Here is a 17,817-nt window from a genome sequence, read left to right on the forward strand (position 1 = left end):
ATATTGTAATATATATATATATATATATATATATTATAATATGTAGTATATAATGTAGTATGATTACTATTGTTATTATCATTAATAGTTGTAGTATTTTATGTTGGTCCATTTCACACGAAATATACAATACAAAATTTGTAATTACCAATTAAACTGTAATTGTATTACATCTATAATAATCGAACTGAATATTTATTGTTATAATTACGTTTCGTGGTAGTAGGTTGTGAGCCTATTTTCACGTAATTCTGAACAGGTAAACCGCACGGATAAATCTACAACCAGCTGAAGTATTCATGTAAATATGAATAAAACCTGAAACCCGATGTGGCCCAGATGACCAATCCATTGCGTCACATCAGGAGGAGAATAAAAACAGAGAACGCGCTTCATTAAACAACGATGATGTCATCCGACTTTTATTCCACTGAAGCGAGCAGCACACTCGGCCTAAATGAGAGCAGATGAGGGGCTCGTGTCACCGCCGCTGGAGGCTAACATAGCCTGTCGTGTTTGTCCTTTTCTCCCAGAGAGAATGTCTTCTGATTGAGTCCGTCTCATCCTCGTGAAAAACAAACAAAAATAAACACTTCTAAAATACTGATAGCCCATAATATTCATATAATAACTTGACTTGATGTTGTCGTACATTCAAAAATGGAGGTTGTGCGTGATTTCTGTGTGTAAAACGTCTCACTGTGTGTGTGTGTGTGTGTGTGTGTGTGTGTGTGTGTGTGTGTGTGTGTGTGTGTGTGTGTGTGTGTGTGTGTGTGTAGAGCAACATAGACATTACCAACAGATATACATATAGCAACAACACAGCAACAACAGTAACAACAAATAGGCCCCATTAAGGCGATATGCATGCACAGTTTATCAAAACAAAGGAACAAGGAAGCTCATTGATGACGCAAAGGTGGAACAGCCCCTCTGGGTGACTATTTTTAGGGGGGACTGGTTTGTTGTAACACAGAGAATTGCTCCAATCAGGAACAAACACAGCGGCTATCTGTGTGCAGGCCTCCTTCCTGGTGTTGCAGTGTTTTTTATTGTATCTATTTAATAATTAGCCTTTTTGTTTATTTCACAGTTAAAATGTTGTTTCTGTATTACAATTACAAGCTGAGTAATAATCCATAAGGTTATGGACACGAATTGTCAAAAGTGTTTTTTCGTTTCGTTTATATTTCATCACCTTAATGTCGCAGCTGGTAAAGGAAGAGCTCATTTTGATTACTTTATATGCTGCTGGGTATATTAACCTGTAATAATAATAATATATTAATACTTATTACTTTACTTGTCTTTGTTTCAATCATCTAAATTAGCGAAGTAACTAAAATGTTAAAATACATGTAGCAAGTACAATACTTTCCTCTGAAATGTAGCAGAGTAGAAGTAGCCGAAAATGAAAATACTCAAGTAGAGTACAATACCTCAGATTTGTACTTAAGTACACAGTACTTGAGTAAATGTACTTAGTTACCATTCCACAAAACGTTTCACATGTAATGATTTCATGTGGTTCCCACACGTGTGATGTTATTTTCATGTATTTCACAATATAATGTGATGTATGCGTAATGGAATGTAATATGTTGTGTGAACCAGCAGCACATTGACAGGAAGTCCTGGTTTGTGTCCTAAAATAACACTGAACATGCAGATCAGCTTCAATTTAAAGGTGAATCTGTTCTTGATTTTAAAATACTTAGGTTTTTAGCTTTCTCTTCCTTCATGTTGATTCCAACTAAACACAATTTCAGGCAACAGCAGATGAAGCACAGTCACATCTGGCACACCGAAAATCAGCTTTTATGAGGACAAAAGTTTCAGCATTAAATCATAAAACGATATTCGTACTTTGGCAGAAAGCACAGACCATTTTTGTGGAGTCAAGTATGTGTCAAGTCGTTTTCTTGGGACATGTGAGATATACAGCCTCAACAAAAACAGATGCGTCGTAAAAACAGCAAACTCTTTGATATCAACGATGGTTTTTTATATTCAATTTATGGGTCTGTCTGTAAATTTGAACGTTCTATTGTGAGGGATATTTTGTGTTACAACACATCCTGGTCCCCCCCCCCCCCCCCCCCATGCAGATCCCCCCCACTGCAGTTTTCCAAGGGCAGCCATGTTGGCTTCACAAGCCGTTGCTTAGTAACAGCTGCTCGTGCCAGCTGTTAAAAGATGTTGGGGCATCTTGGTGCACTGCGTTTTCTTTCATCAGCTATAATCTCACCACATCCTCACCTATATCCTGGAGAGAGAGAGAGAACAAAATCCATCATTCATTCACACCCCTCCTCTCTCTGATCATCAGCTTCTTCATCTTCATCCGTCTGTTCTGGAACCAGATCTTGACCTGTCTCTCTGTCAAATTTAAGAGTCCCGCCACCTCCAGGCGCCGGTCCCTGGTCAGGTACATGTTGAAGAGGAACTCCTTCTCCAGCTCCAGGGTCTGGTGTTTGGTGTACGGACACCTCTTCTTCCGGGTGGACTTGGCGTACATCCAGCTAGCTGCTGGGTGTTCTGCAGAAGAAGACACAGGGTGGCAGAGATGTTTTTACTTTTAACCGCACGCCAGCTGCTGCTGCTGCTTGTGTGTGTGTGTGTGTGTGTGTGTGTGTGTGTGTGTGTGTGTGTGTGTGTGTGTGTGTGTGTGTGTGTGTGTGTGTGTGTGTAAGGAGTTCAAAGACTGACATAAAAATCGGAAGAAAAAAATATTCACAGGAACAACTTTTATGAGCCTGCAACTTTTGGCTCATTAGAAAAAGCAACAATCTCAGCGGCTCAAACACAGCTCCATAAATACAGACTGTTTGATGATTTTCCTGTTTTTAAAGTCCTTTTAGCAAAGCTACAACAGTTTTACTAGCATCATGGCTGTTTTATGCCTTCATTTGACCTTTCCTTCATTTTAATAATTTAACATAACGTGTCATTATGTAAAAATGTATTTGTAGTTTGTGATGTAGCTGCAAACCTGTAAATAAAGATAAAAATGTATTTTGGGAGGACAGCTGCAATAAAAACAGCAGAGTACCCAAACAATTGTAAATCTCCGCGTGAGTTTTGGTCAAAAAGCCAAACTCAGTTAAACTGCAGTGGGTGAACGGTATTTGAACCTTTTGACTGATCCGAAATAATTTACTGGCCACTTAAAAAGAGAAGTAAAGGCAGCCAGACAGTGCTGCAACCATAGACGGACAGACAGCCACAGAGCAACAAGTATTTGGGCAGCCGTACACTCGCACCTCACAGAGGACATCTTTGCTCACTTTGTTCGACACACATGTCCTGAACACTTTTATTTACCAACAAGTAGAACTCTTAGATTAAAGCCTGGACATTTAAAACGTTTTAAACCTAATTTTCTGACAAGCTAGTGGAAGTTCATATTTCATTTTTACATCAATTTGAACAATAAACCAACAGCCTGTATGTACAGAAAGTTACAAGGCAATGCCAGAAATACAACTTTGCAAAGAGAAACTGTAAAAATGTAATACAATGTATCATTGTTATTATCTTTATTATTATGATTATTATTATTATCTTTATTATTATTATTATTATTATTATTATTATTATTATCTTTATTATTATTATTGGCCCAGACATTTTATTTTGCCCAACGACAAGTTTTTTTTGTGTTCCTTTGTCATTTTATTTTATTTTAATTCAAGCTTTTTAAAAATACTTGTGTGCATTTTAAGTAAAAAATATTATTATGACAAAACTATTTCTTTGTGGTTGAGGCGTGCTGCATTATGAAGCGTGCAGGCCAAACAGTAAAGGCCCTATCAATTATGAAGGTCTTGGATAGACATGCTCAGACACCATACAGTCTAAAGTAGGCCTATACATGTGTATGTATTTATTGTTATGCTAAATAAGCTCGTGCATGAATTGCAAGAAAAATAGAATAACTCATCATTCTACTTCCTGCACAAATCTGAAGAGAGAAACGCAGCGGAAGCTTTACCTGTTTTCTCTTTGGCGACAAATTGTTAAATAACAGCAACAGCACCTTCATTATTTTAATGGACAATAAAGTTTTATATTTGACCGTTTACAAGACATTTATAGGGCTATAAAAGTCACACACACTTACTTACTTAGGCCACATTCTCGCTCTCTGCCACACACTCGCAACAACACGCGAACACACACACACACACACGCGCACACACACACACACCTGTGTATCGCCACCTCTTAAACGCTAATCAACATTCCTGCGGTTGGTAGCGTGTATCTGTCTTTACCCGGGTCGATCTTTGTTTTTCTCTCCTCGTCCTCCTTTTTGGGCTCCGGCTTCCTTCCCAGCTCCTCCACGGTCCCGAGCCGCTCGAGGACCACCTCGGTCGGGCTGGCGAAGCTGGAATCCGCGGGGCTGTCGCGCGAAGACGGCGGTGGCGGAGGCGAACTCTCGGGTTTGACCGCCTCGTACCTCGGGCTCGGATCGGAGAGGTCACCCTGAGCGGGGACACACCCGGGAAACCCGGACGAGGCGTGTGACAGCGAGGTCTCCGAGGTGGGGGTCGCCCCCTCCCAGCAGCGGACGAACCGGCTGTCGGAAGCGACCGCGGAAGGTGCGAGGTGCTCGGCATGGGTCTGCGTCTGCGGGCCGTAGTATGGGTGGTGGTGGTGGTGGTGGTGGTGGTGTTGGTGGCTCAGGAGGTGGTGTGGGTGGAAAAGGCCGGGGATGGAGGCGCCGGGGGTGGACTGCAGCTGCGGAGAGGAGGGCGAAGGAGAAGTCGAGGTGTTCACCCAGGGAGAGAAGCCATTTAAGCTCGTTTGTTTGTTGGAAAAATGCGAAAAATCCGGAATGTGTGAGCCGGGGGTCCCCTCCTCCTCCTCCTCCTCCGCTCTCCGGGCTGGCTTCGTGCAGCCGGTCGTCGAACCCTGCAAGCCTCCCGGGATGAAATGTGCCCCGTACGGCTCCTCAGTCTGGAGCCCCATCATGGAATAATAATTCGTTAGCGACATGTTTATTTTATGATTTCAATAAAAAGACACTTAAGTGCGACTGTAAAACGTTAGATGGGGCCGGTATAGTGGCTTACATCCTCCCCTAAAATGGTAGTATTTTTTTTCCCTTGCCCGTACCTTCGTCTCGGCTGCCCATTGGTTACACCGCAGATCACATGGTTAGACTGTATTTACCCAGCATAGGAAATAAATCTTAGCATTCTTTTGTGCTCAGGAACGTGATAATAGGGCCTCTAGCCTGCCTGCCAGTGGGCCTGAATGTAGCACACATTGGCCAAGCTTTTTACATCTCTGTACTTGTAACAGCGTTTTACAAGTCGAATAAAAAGTAGCAGCTGAGTCCTTTACAAGCCGGTTTGAAGTGTGTGCGTGTGTGTGCGTGTGTGCGTGCGTGTGTGTCTGGTATAACACTTTAGGTGCTTCTGCCAAACCACTTTCTGAATGCAAAATCAAAGCTTATAATTAGCGACAAAATCACGTTTTTTGTGGCATCAAAGTATTGAGTATTGAGTATTAAGTATTGAGATTCAGAGGACAGGTTGCTTTTGGATTTTGGATTTGTCTGGAGAAGCGGTTTTCTTATATTGTTCTGATATTACAATGAAAATATTGTGAATTTCTTGCAAAATTACCGTCGAATGTTTGGCGGAGCAACGTGAGCTTTCTTTTAATTGCTGCCTTTAATTGGATCTAATTTCTGCAACCTGTTGTCTGATTATTTTAAAGCTGTTAGGCCTATTTGTTCTTCATTCACTTACTTACTTACTTACTCTCTAACAGCCTACTCAGCCTAATTCAACAATTATTTTTGGCCGCTTTGCAAAGCTGCATGGACTTTATATATATTTTTATACATGAGTTTGTTAGGCGATTTATTTTTCTTTGGATGTTTTGTTCCACACTTTTTGCGAGTTATACTTTTAAATAAAAACGGAAGGATGACGTGCGTTTTAAGATGTACAAATAATTTAACAACCCGTTGGATTATCTTGGATTAAAAATGCATATTTATTCAGGTGAAATCAGGGCTGTTTTTCTCTCCTATACATAATTGACATTTATAAAGACACATATAGTATATACATGTAGATATATATCTATGTATAGATGTAAATATATATATATATTTTTTTTCAAATGAACCAGTGGTTATGGACAATTCAAGATCTACATATTATAAAATTAGATTATCAGTGTGGGGGCGTGGTTTAAAGACGCAAAAGGAAGTGCTGCAACATGTTCTAACATAGACCTTGATCGCTGTCTCGTGTGCACCTGTAGCGCCATCTGCTGGCTGGATGAGTTTAAACTGCGTGCAAACCGCAGGGAGTCCTAAACTGTATAATGCAAGATTAGATACTTCAACAGGCGGGTACTTTACCTCCTTTTTATTATTATGTGGTATTCGGTATAAGCCCTGTCAACTGGTCCCAGTAATAAAATGAAGAAACACATGACTCAGCGCTTATAATTTCATTTAGCTGGACCTTTGAGGATTGAGGGCAGAGGGACAGTACTGCAATACATTCCTCTAGATGGCAGTAACAGCATAACTGCTCTGGTGGAGGAGATATGTCCGTCTGTATGTCCGTCTGTCTGTCCGCCTGTCTGTCCGTCTGTCTGTCTGTCTGTCTGCCTGCCTGCCTGTCTGCCTGTCTGTCTGTCTGCCTGGCTGTCTGTCTATATATATATCTCTATAAATATATATATATGTGTGTGTGTGTGTGTGTGTGTGTGGATATATATACATATATGTGTATATATGTGTATATATGTTTATATATGTGTATTATTTATGTATCTGTTTTAATTTGAGCTTAATATGTTTTATCTTAGTGTCTGTGGCTGAAACTTCTGCGTTTGCTGACGCATTGTGCAACATATTTCTCCTCCATCTGGAATGAAATGTGCTTCATAAACAAGTTATTATTGCAACAACAACTTCTGTGCGTGGTGCCAACTGTTTATTTCAGTTGGCAGGAATATAACTACTGCTACAAATCTCAAGACAACTACTGCGATATGCTGCCACTTCTTCTCTTTCCAACCATATTGTTGCTAAAATACCACTTCTTCTGCTACATATACTGCTGATGACTCTACACCGACTACTTTTTGCACCACAATAACTGTTTGTGCTTAATCTACAAGTTGTGTTTCAGTTGTATGTGATCACTGTCATCACATTATCCATTTCTTTAAGATTGTAACGGCTCCATGCTTGGCAATATATGAATGAATCCGTTTGAAGCATGCCTGTGTTGGTTAAATAAAAATAAAAAGTAGTTTGAACTAAAGGCATTCAACCAATGACCTACAATAAACCCAAACACACTCTCTCCTTTCATCTCCTTGTCTTTCTTTTTTTATGTCACACACACACACACACACACACACACACACACAGCCGCGCTCTCACACCGACTGGGTGAATGTGTGAGACAAAGAGAGAACGAGAGGGACAGGAGACGGTGTGTATTGCCCCAATAAAAGCCTTTACGTGGAGGAAATGGTGGTTGTGACGGTGTGGTGTGTTGTGGTTGTTTTGCGGTTCAAGGTTCATCTGCAGCCTTGGACTCACTGTGTGTATCCGCTGTCTGGGTCCAGAAATGCACGACAAGAGACGCTATTTACTACTTTCACCAGTTTTCTTTGATAGTTTCACTCAAACTGTATATCAAGGGGACCGGGGACAGCAGCACCTGCTGAATAATCTGCTTTTTAGTTGTTGAGAGCCTCATTTAATTGAGTTTCTGGGAATGCCTTTTTTTGGTGCAGATGTGATCACACATGTTTATTTTATTGCGGTATGAAAAGCATTCAGACAACATCCTGTGAATGGTTTTACACTGTAGCATTTCAAATAGCTCGTAGTTTGTGTCGCTGTTCTCTGATTTCATAAGATCGTTTATTTTACAGAGCAAATATGAAAAGCGTTGCCTGGTTTGTGTAAGAGGTGGTGTTTATAATTCACAATCAGACTAAATCTCACCTCTGAATACTGCATTGATTTGCCTTTTTTAAATGAGAAATGCATTTAAAACTTTGACATGAAATCAAGGATCACACACTCCTGGAAAAGTCCCTCAAAGCTTTTCCAAAACAAGCAAACAGTTCCTCTATCGAGATGTTGTAGCAAACATTTTTTATTACATTGTCTTTATTACAAGTGTACATGTATTGATATATAAAACATGAATATAATGACATCCAAATGTTGCAGTAAATGCAAGGAAACACTTGGAACAAAAGCAGAAGGTCGAGGCTCTTGATTGTCTTCATCACATTGAACTCATCACAACATGATTGAACTCATATTGCTTTCTTCATGCAGTCACTTTCAATGCTCACAACAGCGAGCCGGTATCAGAACGATGACTTTAGATTGTCTTCGCTGGCCTAAAATGATTATATTTACATGTTAAATAGATGGTTCAATTACCGGTCGATGTTTTTTGAGGAATAAGTATATTGTCATTATTTACATTATAATCATGAACAAATTCACATGGACATTAAGAGGATTTATAATTCAAAAATCAATACAGATAGAAAGATACAGAATATAACACATATTAGATTGTCAGCAGGTCAACATTAAAACACACAACAATCAAAAATGTGAAATCCAAAACACGAGGCTCCACAGACGAGTGTTTGAGGTTTCCCGATCTTTGTTGTTTGTTGTTGTTTTTGAGGGAAAGGATAAAGAATGTATGTCCTCGTGTTGCAACGGACGAGGACCGACCGGCAGAGAGAAGGTTCATTTCTCCACAGTAACACATGTGACTTTAGAGAGACGGCTCTGGATGTGTTTGTGCTCCAGAGGAAGGAACTATTTATGGCTTCATTCGTTTGATTTTATCTTCATTTTTGGACGATTTTAGACACTACAAAAACATTGCTTCTTTTTTTGTTCTACACCGGTTCATTTTGGGTCATTTTGATTCCATACATGTGATCTTTAAGACTAGTGGAAAGAAAACATCCAAAATACACATGAAGGGGGTTTACTTTATTGCTGTTTGCGTCTGTAGATTTCTCCTAAATTCACCAGTTACCATCACATAATCCCTCATTTGCATATTTAAACATCACATTTCAGAAAACTTGTAAAACAAGAACACTCATCTTAATGTGAGTGATGAAGTGGTGAAGTTTGATGGTGATATATATTAATGTTGTGACTCTATTCACCTGTAGAGTCTCTGAATGTCTGTAATGGAACTAAACGTCTCTTTAAGACGTTTCCTCTCAATGAGTTTGTTCTCAGACTCTGATGATAAATCTCCACTTCAGCAGCTCTTATGTTCACCAAACTTCACTCGTTCATTCCTCTCTGTGTGCTGAAGGTTCACACATCACTCACACACTCATTTATATACATCGTATTACTAAAACATGGCCAAAATGGATTTTTAATGGCTGCTGACAGTATTTTCTGATTTATTGAGGGATACAAAGAGATATCCAAAACTCCCTCTTTCCAAACCTTTGACTCTGTCAACAAAATGAAACAAGAATTTGGAACTTGGCCTCATCAAATGGATGCAAATGAGCACATGTTTGCTAAAATAATGGATCATTTGCACATTTAACATTTTCAGAAAACTTGTAATACAAAAAACAATTGTCTTAATGTTAGAATTCAATGGGGGATTTTCATGGTGATATCTTGGATTCATTCAGTCTCCTCCCGGTTGGAATAATGCAGAGCTGTCACACAGGTTGTGCACAGCGTTAGAAGAAAAACTCTCTCTTACTTCTTCTCCCTCCTCTCCATCAGAACACGTGATAGTGGCACAGCAGCCTCCCACTCTTCAGCTTCTTCTCTTTGATCCTTCTGTTCTGGAACCAGATCTTTACCTGTCTGGATCGGCAAAGGAACAGAAACATGCTTGATGTATTTGTGCTAGATGGTATTTCAGCAGAATATTCATAGGGATGATCATCACATACATTTGTTTTGATTGATATCAATTCATTTGCCAAACATTTTCTTGATTTTATCGTCAGATAGTGAAAAATGCCAATCTAAACTTCTCAGACATCTTGAAATGTGTGATGAACAGTCCAAACCCAAAGATGTTGAGTTGTGTCCCTCGGCCCAGCAGATCTGTCAAATGTAAGTCAGTGAATCAGCTCAGACTAAAATAGATGATAATTAAAGGAACACTGCAACATGTACGCACCGCTCTGACAGACGCAGAAGGCTGGACAGCTGCGCGCGTCTGCCCTTGTTGATGTAGACGTTGAATAGAAACTCTCTCTCCAGCTCTCTGATCTGCTGCTTGGAGTAAGGACATCGCTTCTTCCTCCTCACAGGGAGCTCTGCTGGAGAGAGAGGGAGAGGGGGAGAATGATATGGAGGAAAGGGGCTGTGACAAAGAAATATGACAACAAACAAAACATACTAAATCATCGTAATCTCATTTTAGAGTGTGTCTGGAACATCATTAATGTAATGCAACACTGTTGTGAATGGTGCAACAACTTTTACTTTCATGTGTATCAGTTGGAGATTCATTTTCCTGAAATGACTTTTCATTTTTAATTAAAGTTGAATGTCAAGGTCTAACTCAAAACCGTGAGTTCAAGAAGTTAACATGAACTTCAGAATGTTGGAATGAAGTCTAGAACTAAAGCTCTCATGACAAGTTACGCTGTTTGCGTTTGTAGATCTGTTCTTGTTTGTCACAGGCAAATGTAGGCCCACGTGCGCGGTTCGTAGCCCACGTGACTGTTTGCTCTTTCAACAACCAACAACCTTCAGCTGGAGATGGAACAATTGCCAACAAATGGAGAGAATATTGAATAATATAATAGTTCACATGAAACATGTGATTTTTAAAGGTATAAACATTCAGTCTCTAACTATTTGATGATATTGTTACATTGGGGCCATTAAATACATTCAGGTGTTAGAAATGTAGCGTAAAAAAGAAAGTAGAATATCAAAGTATAGGCTCCATTTTGTGTGTTGTTGTTAATACATTTATAACTTTATTTTGAAAAGACGAACCTGGTCTAATATTATACTTAATAAACACATCTTATCAGCCTACACAACAAATAAACAAACACGTAAATATAAGATTCAGTAATAGTCTATTTTCTGACAAAATGTAAATAATGAAATGACTCTTCTTGGCTCCATGTTTGGGCCTTTTCCGGTTCTTGATATCAAATCGTCTATTTATCAGTTGAAGGACACACATCTCTCGTGGCCCTGTCTGCATATACGTGATTGCACGTGGGGGTTTTCAAAACTTTCAAAAATCTCAGTTAGGAATTATACTTTCTCTCTATTTTTATTCTTGAAATCATCGCCTTGTATGACTTCCACTTACCCGGGGAATAGTCTCCTCCACTGCCGCTGGATGACGGCGCATCCTCCTCGTCGTCCTTCCCGGCCCGTGGTGACTCTGACCCCGCCCTCAGCTTGCTGCTCCCCCCGGTGTGACAGCTCGTCCGCGGGGCCCGATTCGTCTCTTTCTGCCGTTGGCTCCCGGGTGTAATCTTCGCTCTCGGGTCCACTCTCTCCTCCGCGTGCTCCAAAAACTGGTCGAAATCCGGCGGCAGGACTCTGGTGCGTCCTGCCGGGAAGAGAAGCTCTGAGTCCGGATTGAACGCCGCGGATCCGCCGGGAAAACCCCGCGGGTCTCCAGGAAACGCCGGTGCGTCAAAACGTGCACCGGAGGCCCCGTAAACAGCTCCACCGTACAGAAAGTCTTGACCGGGGTTGAGCATCGTCTCAGGCGAGGATCGTAGTCCCCGGTACTCGTGATGAACGGCATCCCCCGGCAAACGGACGCAGGACGGCAGCGCAGAGGTGATGGGACGCTCCGCCCGGTGGAGAGTCCATTTCCACGGAGGAGGATACTGCTGCCGCGGCTCGTGGTGACAGCAGCCCCGGCAGTCGGACAGTCGTCTCGCCGAAGCGGTGCTCTGGTCCAGCAGAGCGGCGCCGCTCTCCGTTAAAAACGGCGAAGTGATGGAGCCAAAGTCCGACTGTGATGGATAGGTGCAGCTTGGTAAATACATGGACAATTTCAAATACTTAAAAAAACTCCAACAGGGTGTGGTTTGGCCTGAGAATTACCTAAACCTACACATACAGGGTAATAATAGTTACCCCCTTCTCTCAATCCACATGGGGGCAAATGAGTTGTTTCAAATCTGTAATTATAATCAATTCATATCTCTGCATCGTGACCCAAGCCCTGGAGGTTAAAACAAAGAAACTGGAATGTTGTAAAAAATAAAAAAGCCTTTTTCCACATATCTCCATTCCCGCCCACTGACGCATATCTCAATACCCTCTCAATACCCTCTCAATACCCTCTCAATACCCTCTCAATACCCTCTCAATACCCTCTCAATACCCTCTCAATACCCTCTCAATACCCTCTCAATACCCTCTCAACCCTTCTGCAAAGTGAGGAGGATCTAGTCTTTGACCTTGACTGGATCTGCTTTGGCATGCATTCATTGTCATGAGACCTCTTGGATATTCTTCAACTTGTAAAACCCCACCCCGATGTTCAGAGCAAGTTTTCTTCGAATATGGAGCACAGACAATTCTTAGCAGCTGTACTTCAAAGCCCATTTTGGACATTTAGGAGGCTCACTTCAGAGCCCTTTAAATGTTTTTCTTTTATGCCCATCCTGTCTCGTGAGGTCCAGACTGAGACAAAAGAAGCATTCACACTAAACGGGGATGCTGATTGGTGAAGATAAGGTCTTATCCTAGATCTTTTATATGTCCACAGCGGGGACATTTGCAAGATTAGAGCAGCAAAGTCGAGAGACATCAGACAAAACAAAGAAAGAAACAAGGATAAATAGTCAGACAGTAAAGGACAAAAACAACAAAAGCTGAAAATACAATATAATCAGATTGAGTGGTTGGATACACATTATTGCACATATGAAGCATCAATCCCTCATTTTATTTAAAGAATGAAGTCAGGTATTCTACAGTGTTGGTAACAACAACATCGCGGTACAGTGCAGGGAAATGTTCATTTTACTCACAAGATATTTAAGGTTCAATAAATCTGACATTTTGCTGACCGCTGTGTTTTATGACAGCGTTGAACATCTTTTAAATTTGTGCATTTGCCGAAACATTAAAAGGATTTTCATCCTTGCAAGAAATGTTGCAATTTTGATTTAAAAACTTGTATAAAACTAATATGCATTTACATTATCAGCTCAGTATTTTGCAAACGATTACTTCAACTCTAACAGATTAGTTTTCTTCTTAAAGTTAATACCTTTTTACTTTATTGGTGCTTTTGCATCATCATAGCCAACAACTTATTGTTCATTTTCCTTTTTAATATATGCAGCTTTCCAACTCTACAACTTCAGACTTTAGTCTCACATAAATCTGATTCATGAAAACATATCAAGGGAAATATCATCAATATATCTTGTTTGCAAAATAAGCAACAATAGCAACCGGTGGTGTGGAATAGCAGTTAGTTGTATCGTAACATAGCAGCAGATACATTAACAGCAGGACATTAATGGTGACCCATCACCCTCCATCGATAATTACTGCCTATAAGAGTACTGGTTGTTTTAGAAGTAGTGCCAGCACTATAAACCAGTGGTTGCAGCAGTTAACAGTATTAGTCGAGCAGTCGTGTCGTGTCCTTATGAAGTCAGAGCTCTGTAAAAAGAAACCCTTGTAATGTGTCGCTCAGTAAATGTATGTGTCTAATCAAAAGATGTTTCCTATTTCATGCATCGACTCGTCACGAGGACGTCTCATGGGACGCATCAGTGTGTTGTTCTGAAGAGAGCTCGCTGAAGCTTAAACGCCCACCGTCACGTCTGTTCTTTTCTTCTGATCTTCTGGGTTTTACTGTATACGAGCATATGATGTAATACGTTGGATTCTGACACGCAGCTGATCACATCAAAGTGCTGCTGAACATGCATGTGACGGAAAATCATTTCTCAATACTTCTTAACACACACATTCACATAAGCTCAAGTAAAGACCATTAGATGCCACAAAAATATATATTTATTGATAAACAAGATTTAAACTTACAATCCAGGGAAACAGAAGGATGGCAAAGGCCAACCAACAAACTCAGCCTGTGAACCCAGACCTTCAGAGACCACAGCAACTTTAAATACACCAAAACCTGAAAACAGCTCAAAACCTAAATCGTGCGCTCTCCCCTCTCCATCTTGTAGTCTGTAGCCGGCTCAGGTTCATCACTTCATTCGGCTCTGGAGACAGAAGACAGAGGGACCGCTACCAGAGAGGCGTCTGGCTGGCTGCCTTTCTGTCAGTGTGACTGTTGAAAGAACAGAAAACAGAAAACACTTTTACATCTATTTTGTTGCGTGTCAAAAGCAGAACAAATACTCCTTTCTTTGCACGTGCAACATCTTAAAAAAGGTACTTATATCACATCCAGACATTAAATGTTTAATGTTTCTCTACAGGTGTTCAGATGCCTCTCTGACCATGAGGGCTGTGCCATGCATTGAAGAGTTACTGCAGTATATGTGCATTGTTTACACCAACAGATACTCAGTGGTTTTCTGTCTGGTTACATCCCATACATTTGGACGATGTGACTTATAACCTGCAGTAAATCAGAACTTTTCTGTGAACATTTAAGTCATTTTGAAGAAACTAATGTAGTCCAAACTGTGCATTATTGCTTTAAGTCATCACAAATAGGCTAAAACTGAAAAGCAATATAAAAACCTTAAAGGTGTGTGGAGATTAAAATGCATGATAAATAGTTATGTCTAATTAAAATATTTTTGCTATTTAATGCGCAACCGCGAAATAAAAGTAAACACAATAATATGAGGAGAAAAAAACGAACAAATTATCTTAAGCGAGCTGTGCTTTATGTTTGGTTACGCAACATTTGGGTCACAGACGATAACCAGAACAGAAATAATGAACGAAGCTCATCGTGAAATCACGTGTGCTGCCAGAATGAGCTGGAGTCATTTCAGTGGATCTGAATCGATTCACAAAGATATTGTGCTGATATATAGTGTGGTCTCATTGGGCTTTAAAACACCTGAAATGCCGAAACAGAAAGCAGAAATATGTTAAATAAACTCGAGAAGGCTGCCAGGTTTCTAAAGGACACCATGAATCTCACAGCGGCAGCATGCACGTTATTTAAGTCCTGCACGTTTCCCTATTTTCACGTGTAAACATGTTAATTATCAAATTAACATCAGTTAACTCTCATCTCTGCGCGCTGTAAATAAATACATCATGTGGAAATAATTCAACTAATGTAAATAGGCCAAAAATCAGAAGTATTTAGTTTCCTGATTTGTTTCTTTGTTCTCTTAATAACCCTTGTTTAGGGCTTGCTTCTAAAACGCATCACATGCTTGTTATAACATTTTATAGCTCACCTGTTTTCTTTTTACTCCATTTAAAGTAAATGTGTTGTGCATTAAAATGCAATGCAGTTGCATTGAAAGTGCAGCACAGCGAGTATCACAATTAATGCGTTGAAATGTAAACAAAAAGAAACGAAAGAGAGCAAAGGAAGCCAAGGACAGAAACACATGAACAAACACGTGTTTTCAGCGGTGATTGAAGGTGAATTACTGAGCAGCGGGATGTGCAAAAAGAAGCCGCAGAAGTGAAGGCTTACCTTGTTGTGGATGAGAGGCCGAGCAGCAGCAGCGAGTCGTGCGTCCGCGTCAACGTTTGTCCTCAAGCAGGTGTCTCCTTCTCTCTGCAGACAACACACTGACCGACCGGTCCAATAAAAGGGTCTAAAGCCCCCAAAGTGAAGTGTCTTTCAACCGTGTGCCGTCCAGTCAGCAGACAGCAAATGGTGGCAATGCGGGACCTCTGTCATCCTACGGGAAGACTCAGTGGGAGGCAACACAATGTTAAATCAAACATGGGGAAATAATTAAGATCACAGCTGCGATATTAAAACAACACAGGTTTCCTGCTGTGCTTCATTTATTACACGATACCACACTATGATTTTAATTAAACCTGCTGATATCACAGTTCTACGTATTTTAGACTTATGCTCCGGACAGTCTGCGTCTCATGTGCAAATCAACAAATTCATCCGAGCTTTCTTATAATCGCAAGGCTTTTCAAAATAAGATACATATCTATAAATCTGTTAATTATCTTGCCTTAATCAAAGATGATGTGATTACTGTTTAGTGTGACTTTGCAAAATACATTTGTCCCAGGCCACTACTTACACACACACGCACACACACACACACACACACACACACACACACACACACACACACACACACACACACACACACACACACACACACACACACACACACACACACACATTATGGCCTACTTTTTTGGAAGAGTTGTATAAAGATTACAAAAGGTCCCCACATTTCATTTTTATCTTAGCATTTAATTTATTACAGATTAATGAAACGGAAATAACATCAGCATCACGATTACTCATCGGATATAATACACATACGGTGTTTGTGTTTTGTTGGGTGTGTGAGAGAGAGAGAAAGAGAAAGGGGGAGCTGGGGAGAGAGAGAGGGAGAGAGAGAGAGAGAGAGAGAGAGAGAGAGAGAGAGAGAGAGTTTTATTAGGCTCATAACTCTTCGGTCTCCAGCGGAAACTGTGAGCATTCAAGCTGAAGGCCAAATCTCTGCACACTGCAGCCTATTTCGAAAGAGCTCAGCTGGGAGTTGAGAAAATGCTGCTGAATATTCGAGAGATTCCACAACATGTCCAGTGCAGTGGAAACACTAACACGTGCGTGTTTACGGAGCTGAGCTGGGCCTTCATTTGCTTTGGTGTGTGACATTCAGCAGTTTACATTTATTTTGTAGAATAAATCATTTTTACAAAAAGGAAAAACAAAATGATTACCATAAATATGTGGTTTTGCATGTGCTGTGTGGTCATAAAACGCTGCACATTTCAGAAAGGCATTGTTGTCAGAATAACTCATAAGGCAAGGCAAGTTTATTTGTATAGCACATTTCAACAACAAGGTAATTCAAAGTGCTTCACATAAAACCATTAAAAGCATCAAAACACAAGGCAAAGGAAAAGGAGATTTAAAAACAATTAAGAACATTCATTAAAACATTAAAAAAACAACAACTACATTCAACACTTGTTGCTGTTTAAAGGAAATGTAATGTTGAATTATTACATTGCAGATATTTTGGAGATGATTTTATTAAATTAAATGTACATTGTGACATGCATAACAATGACAAGATTACAATGAATATTAATTGTTTCATTTACGATGTGATATCATGACAGCTTATAGTGATAAACCTGACTAACTAAAACATGTTATTCTCTGCCCCACTGATCAGCTCACATTGAGCGATGCATTGAATAATGAAAGCCCACGTGCCATAATATAATGTGTGCGACATCTAGTGGTGAAAAACGTGACTTGCATCTTAAAATTAGAGTAAAAAAGCAAGAGGCTGTGTTTAATTTGAGCCAGACTTTTCATTATTTGCTGTGAATATTTAATATTTGATGATGTACATGCTCAGTAAATTGTTGTTGGATCAGATCAGTTCTGGCTGTGTGGCAGTAGGTCGCCGTCTGAAACCTTGTTGGGAAAACTGGATGTTATACAAGCATTAAGGATATGTTGTGGGGCCTTTACAACTACATGTGCCGGCATTGCAGGTAGAAATACCATTGGAGTTGAGAAGAATACAGATCATGGTGACATATTGGGTCAGTTTACAAGGACATAACCATCCAACAGTAAGTGCTATTGAGCCATGCTGGGAACATGAAAAAAGGCCAAAGGCCAG

The 17,817-nt window shown here is 40.3% G+C and overlaps 2 protein-coding genes across 8 annotated transcripts; both read right to left on the minus strand.

The window, feature by feature from the left end:
* Positions 1 to 408: 408 nt before the first annotated feature.
* On the minus strand, positions 409 to 5,019 carry LOC306785365 (homeobox protein Hox-D9b-like). 3 transcript variants are annotated; one of them, XM_079279718.1, is made up of 3 exons: positions 4,278 to 5,019; positions 2,260 to 2,538; positions 409 to 565 (listed from the first exon to the last, which is right to left on the minus strand). In XM_079279718.1, the coding sequence occupies exons 1-2, from the start codon at positions 4,999 to 5,001 to the stop codon at positions 2,294 to 2,296; spliced, it is 969 nt and encodes a 322-aa protein (XP_079135844.1). In that variant the 5' UTR covers positions 5,002 to 5,019; the 3' UTR covers positions 409 to 565; positions 2,260 to 2,293. The 3 variants fall into 3 exon arrangements, with proteins under 3 accessions (XP_079135844.1, XP_079135843.1, XP_079135845.1); XM_079279719.1 differs by lacking the exon at positions 409 to 565 and having other exon boundaries at positions 2,171 to 2,266; positions 2,372 to 2,538; XM_079279717.1 differs by lacking the exon at positions 409 to 565 and having other exon boundaries at positions 2,136 to 2,538.
* A 3,119-nt stretch (positions 5,020 to 8,138) lies between these two features.
* LOC306785945 (homeobox protein Hox-D11b-like) lies at positions 8,139 to 12,346 on the minus strand. 5 transcript variants are annotated; one of them, XM_079280531.1, is made up of 4 exons: positions 11,355 to 12,346; positions 10,197 to 10,338; positions 9,768 to 9,874; positions 8,139 to 8,403 (listed from the first exon to the last, which is right to left on the minus strand). In XM_079280531.1, the coding sequence occupies exons 1-3, from the start codon at positions 12,046 to 12,048 to the stop codon at positions 9,787 to 9,789; spliced, it is 924 nt and encodes a 307-aa protein (XP_079136657.1). In that variant the 5' UTR covers positions 12,049 to 12,346; the 3' UTR covers positions 8,139 to 8,403; positions 9,768 to 9,786. The 5 variants fall into 5 exon arrangements, with proteins under 5 accessions (XP_079136657.1, XP_079136658.1, XP_079136660.1 ...); XM_079280532.1 differs by lacking the exon at positions 8,139 to 8,403 and having other exon boundaries at positions 8,999 to 9,874; positions 10,197 to 10,335; XM_079280534.1 differs by lacking the exon at positions 8,139 to 8,403 and having other exon boundaries at positions 8,999 to 9,870.
* Positions 12,347 to 17,817: the final 5,471 nt, after the last annotated feature.

This window comes from Melanostigma gelatinosum (assembly GCF_949748355.1).
Source record: "Melanostigma gelatinosum genome assembly, chromosome: 12".
Taxonomy (NCBI): Eukaryota; Metazoa; Chordata; class Actinopteri; order Perciformes; family Zoarcidae; genus Melanostigma; species Melanostigma gelatinosum.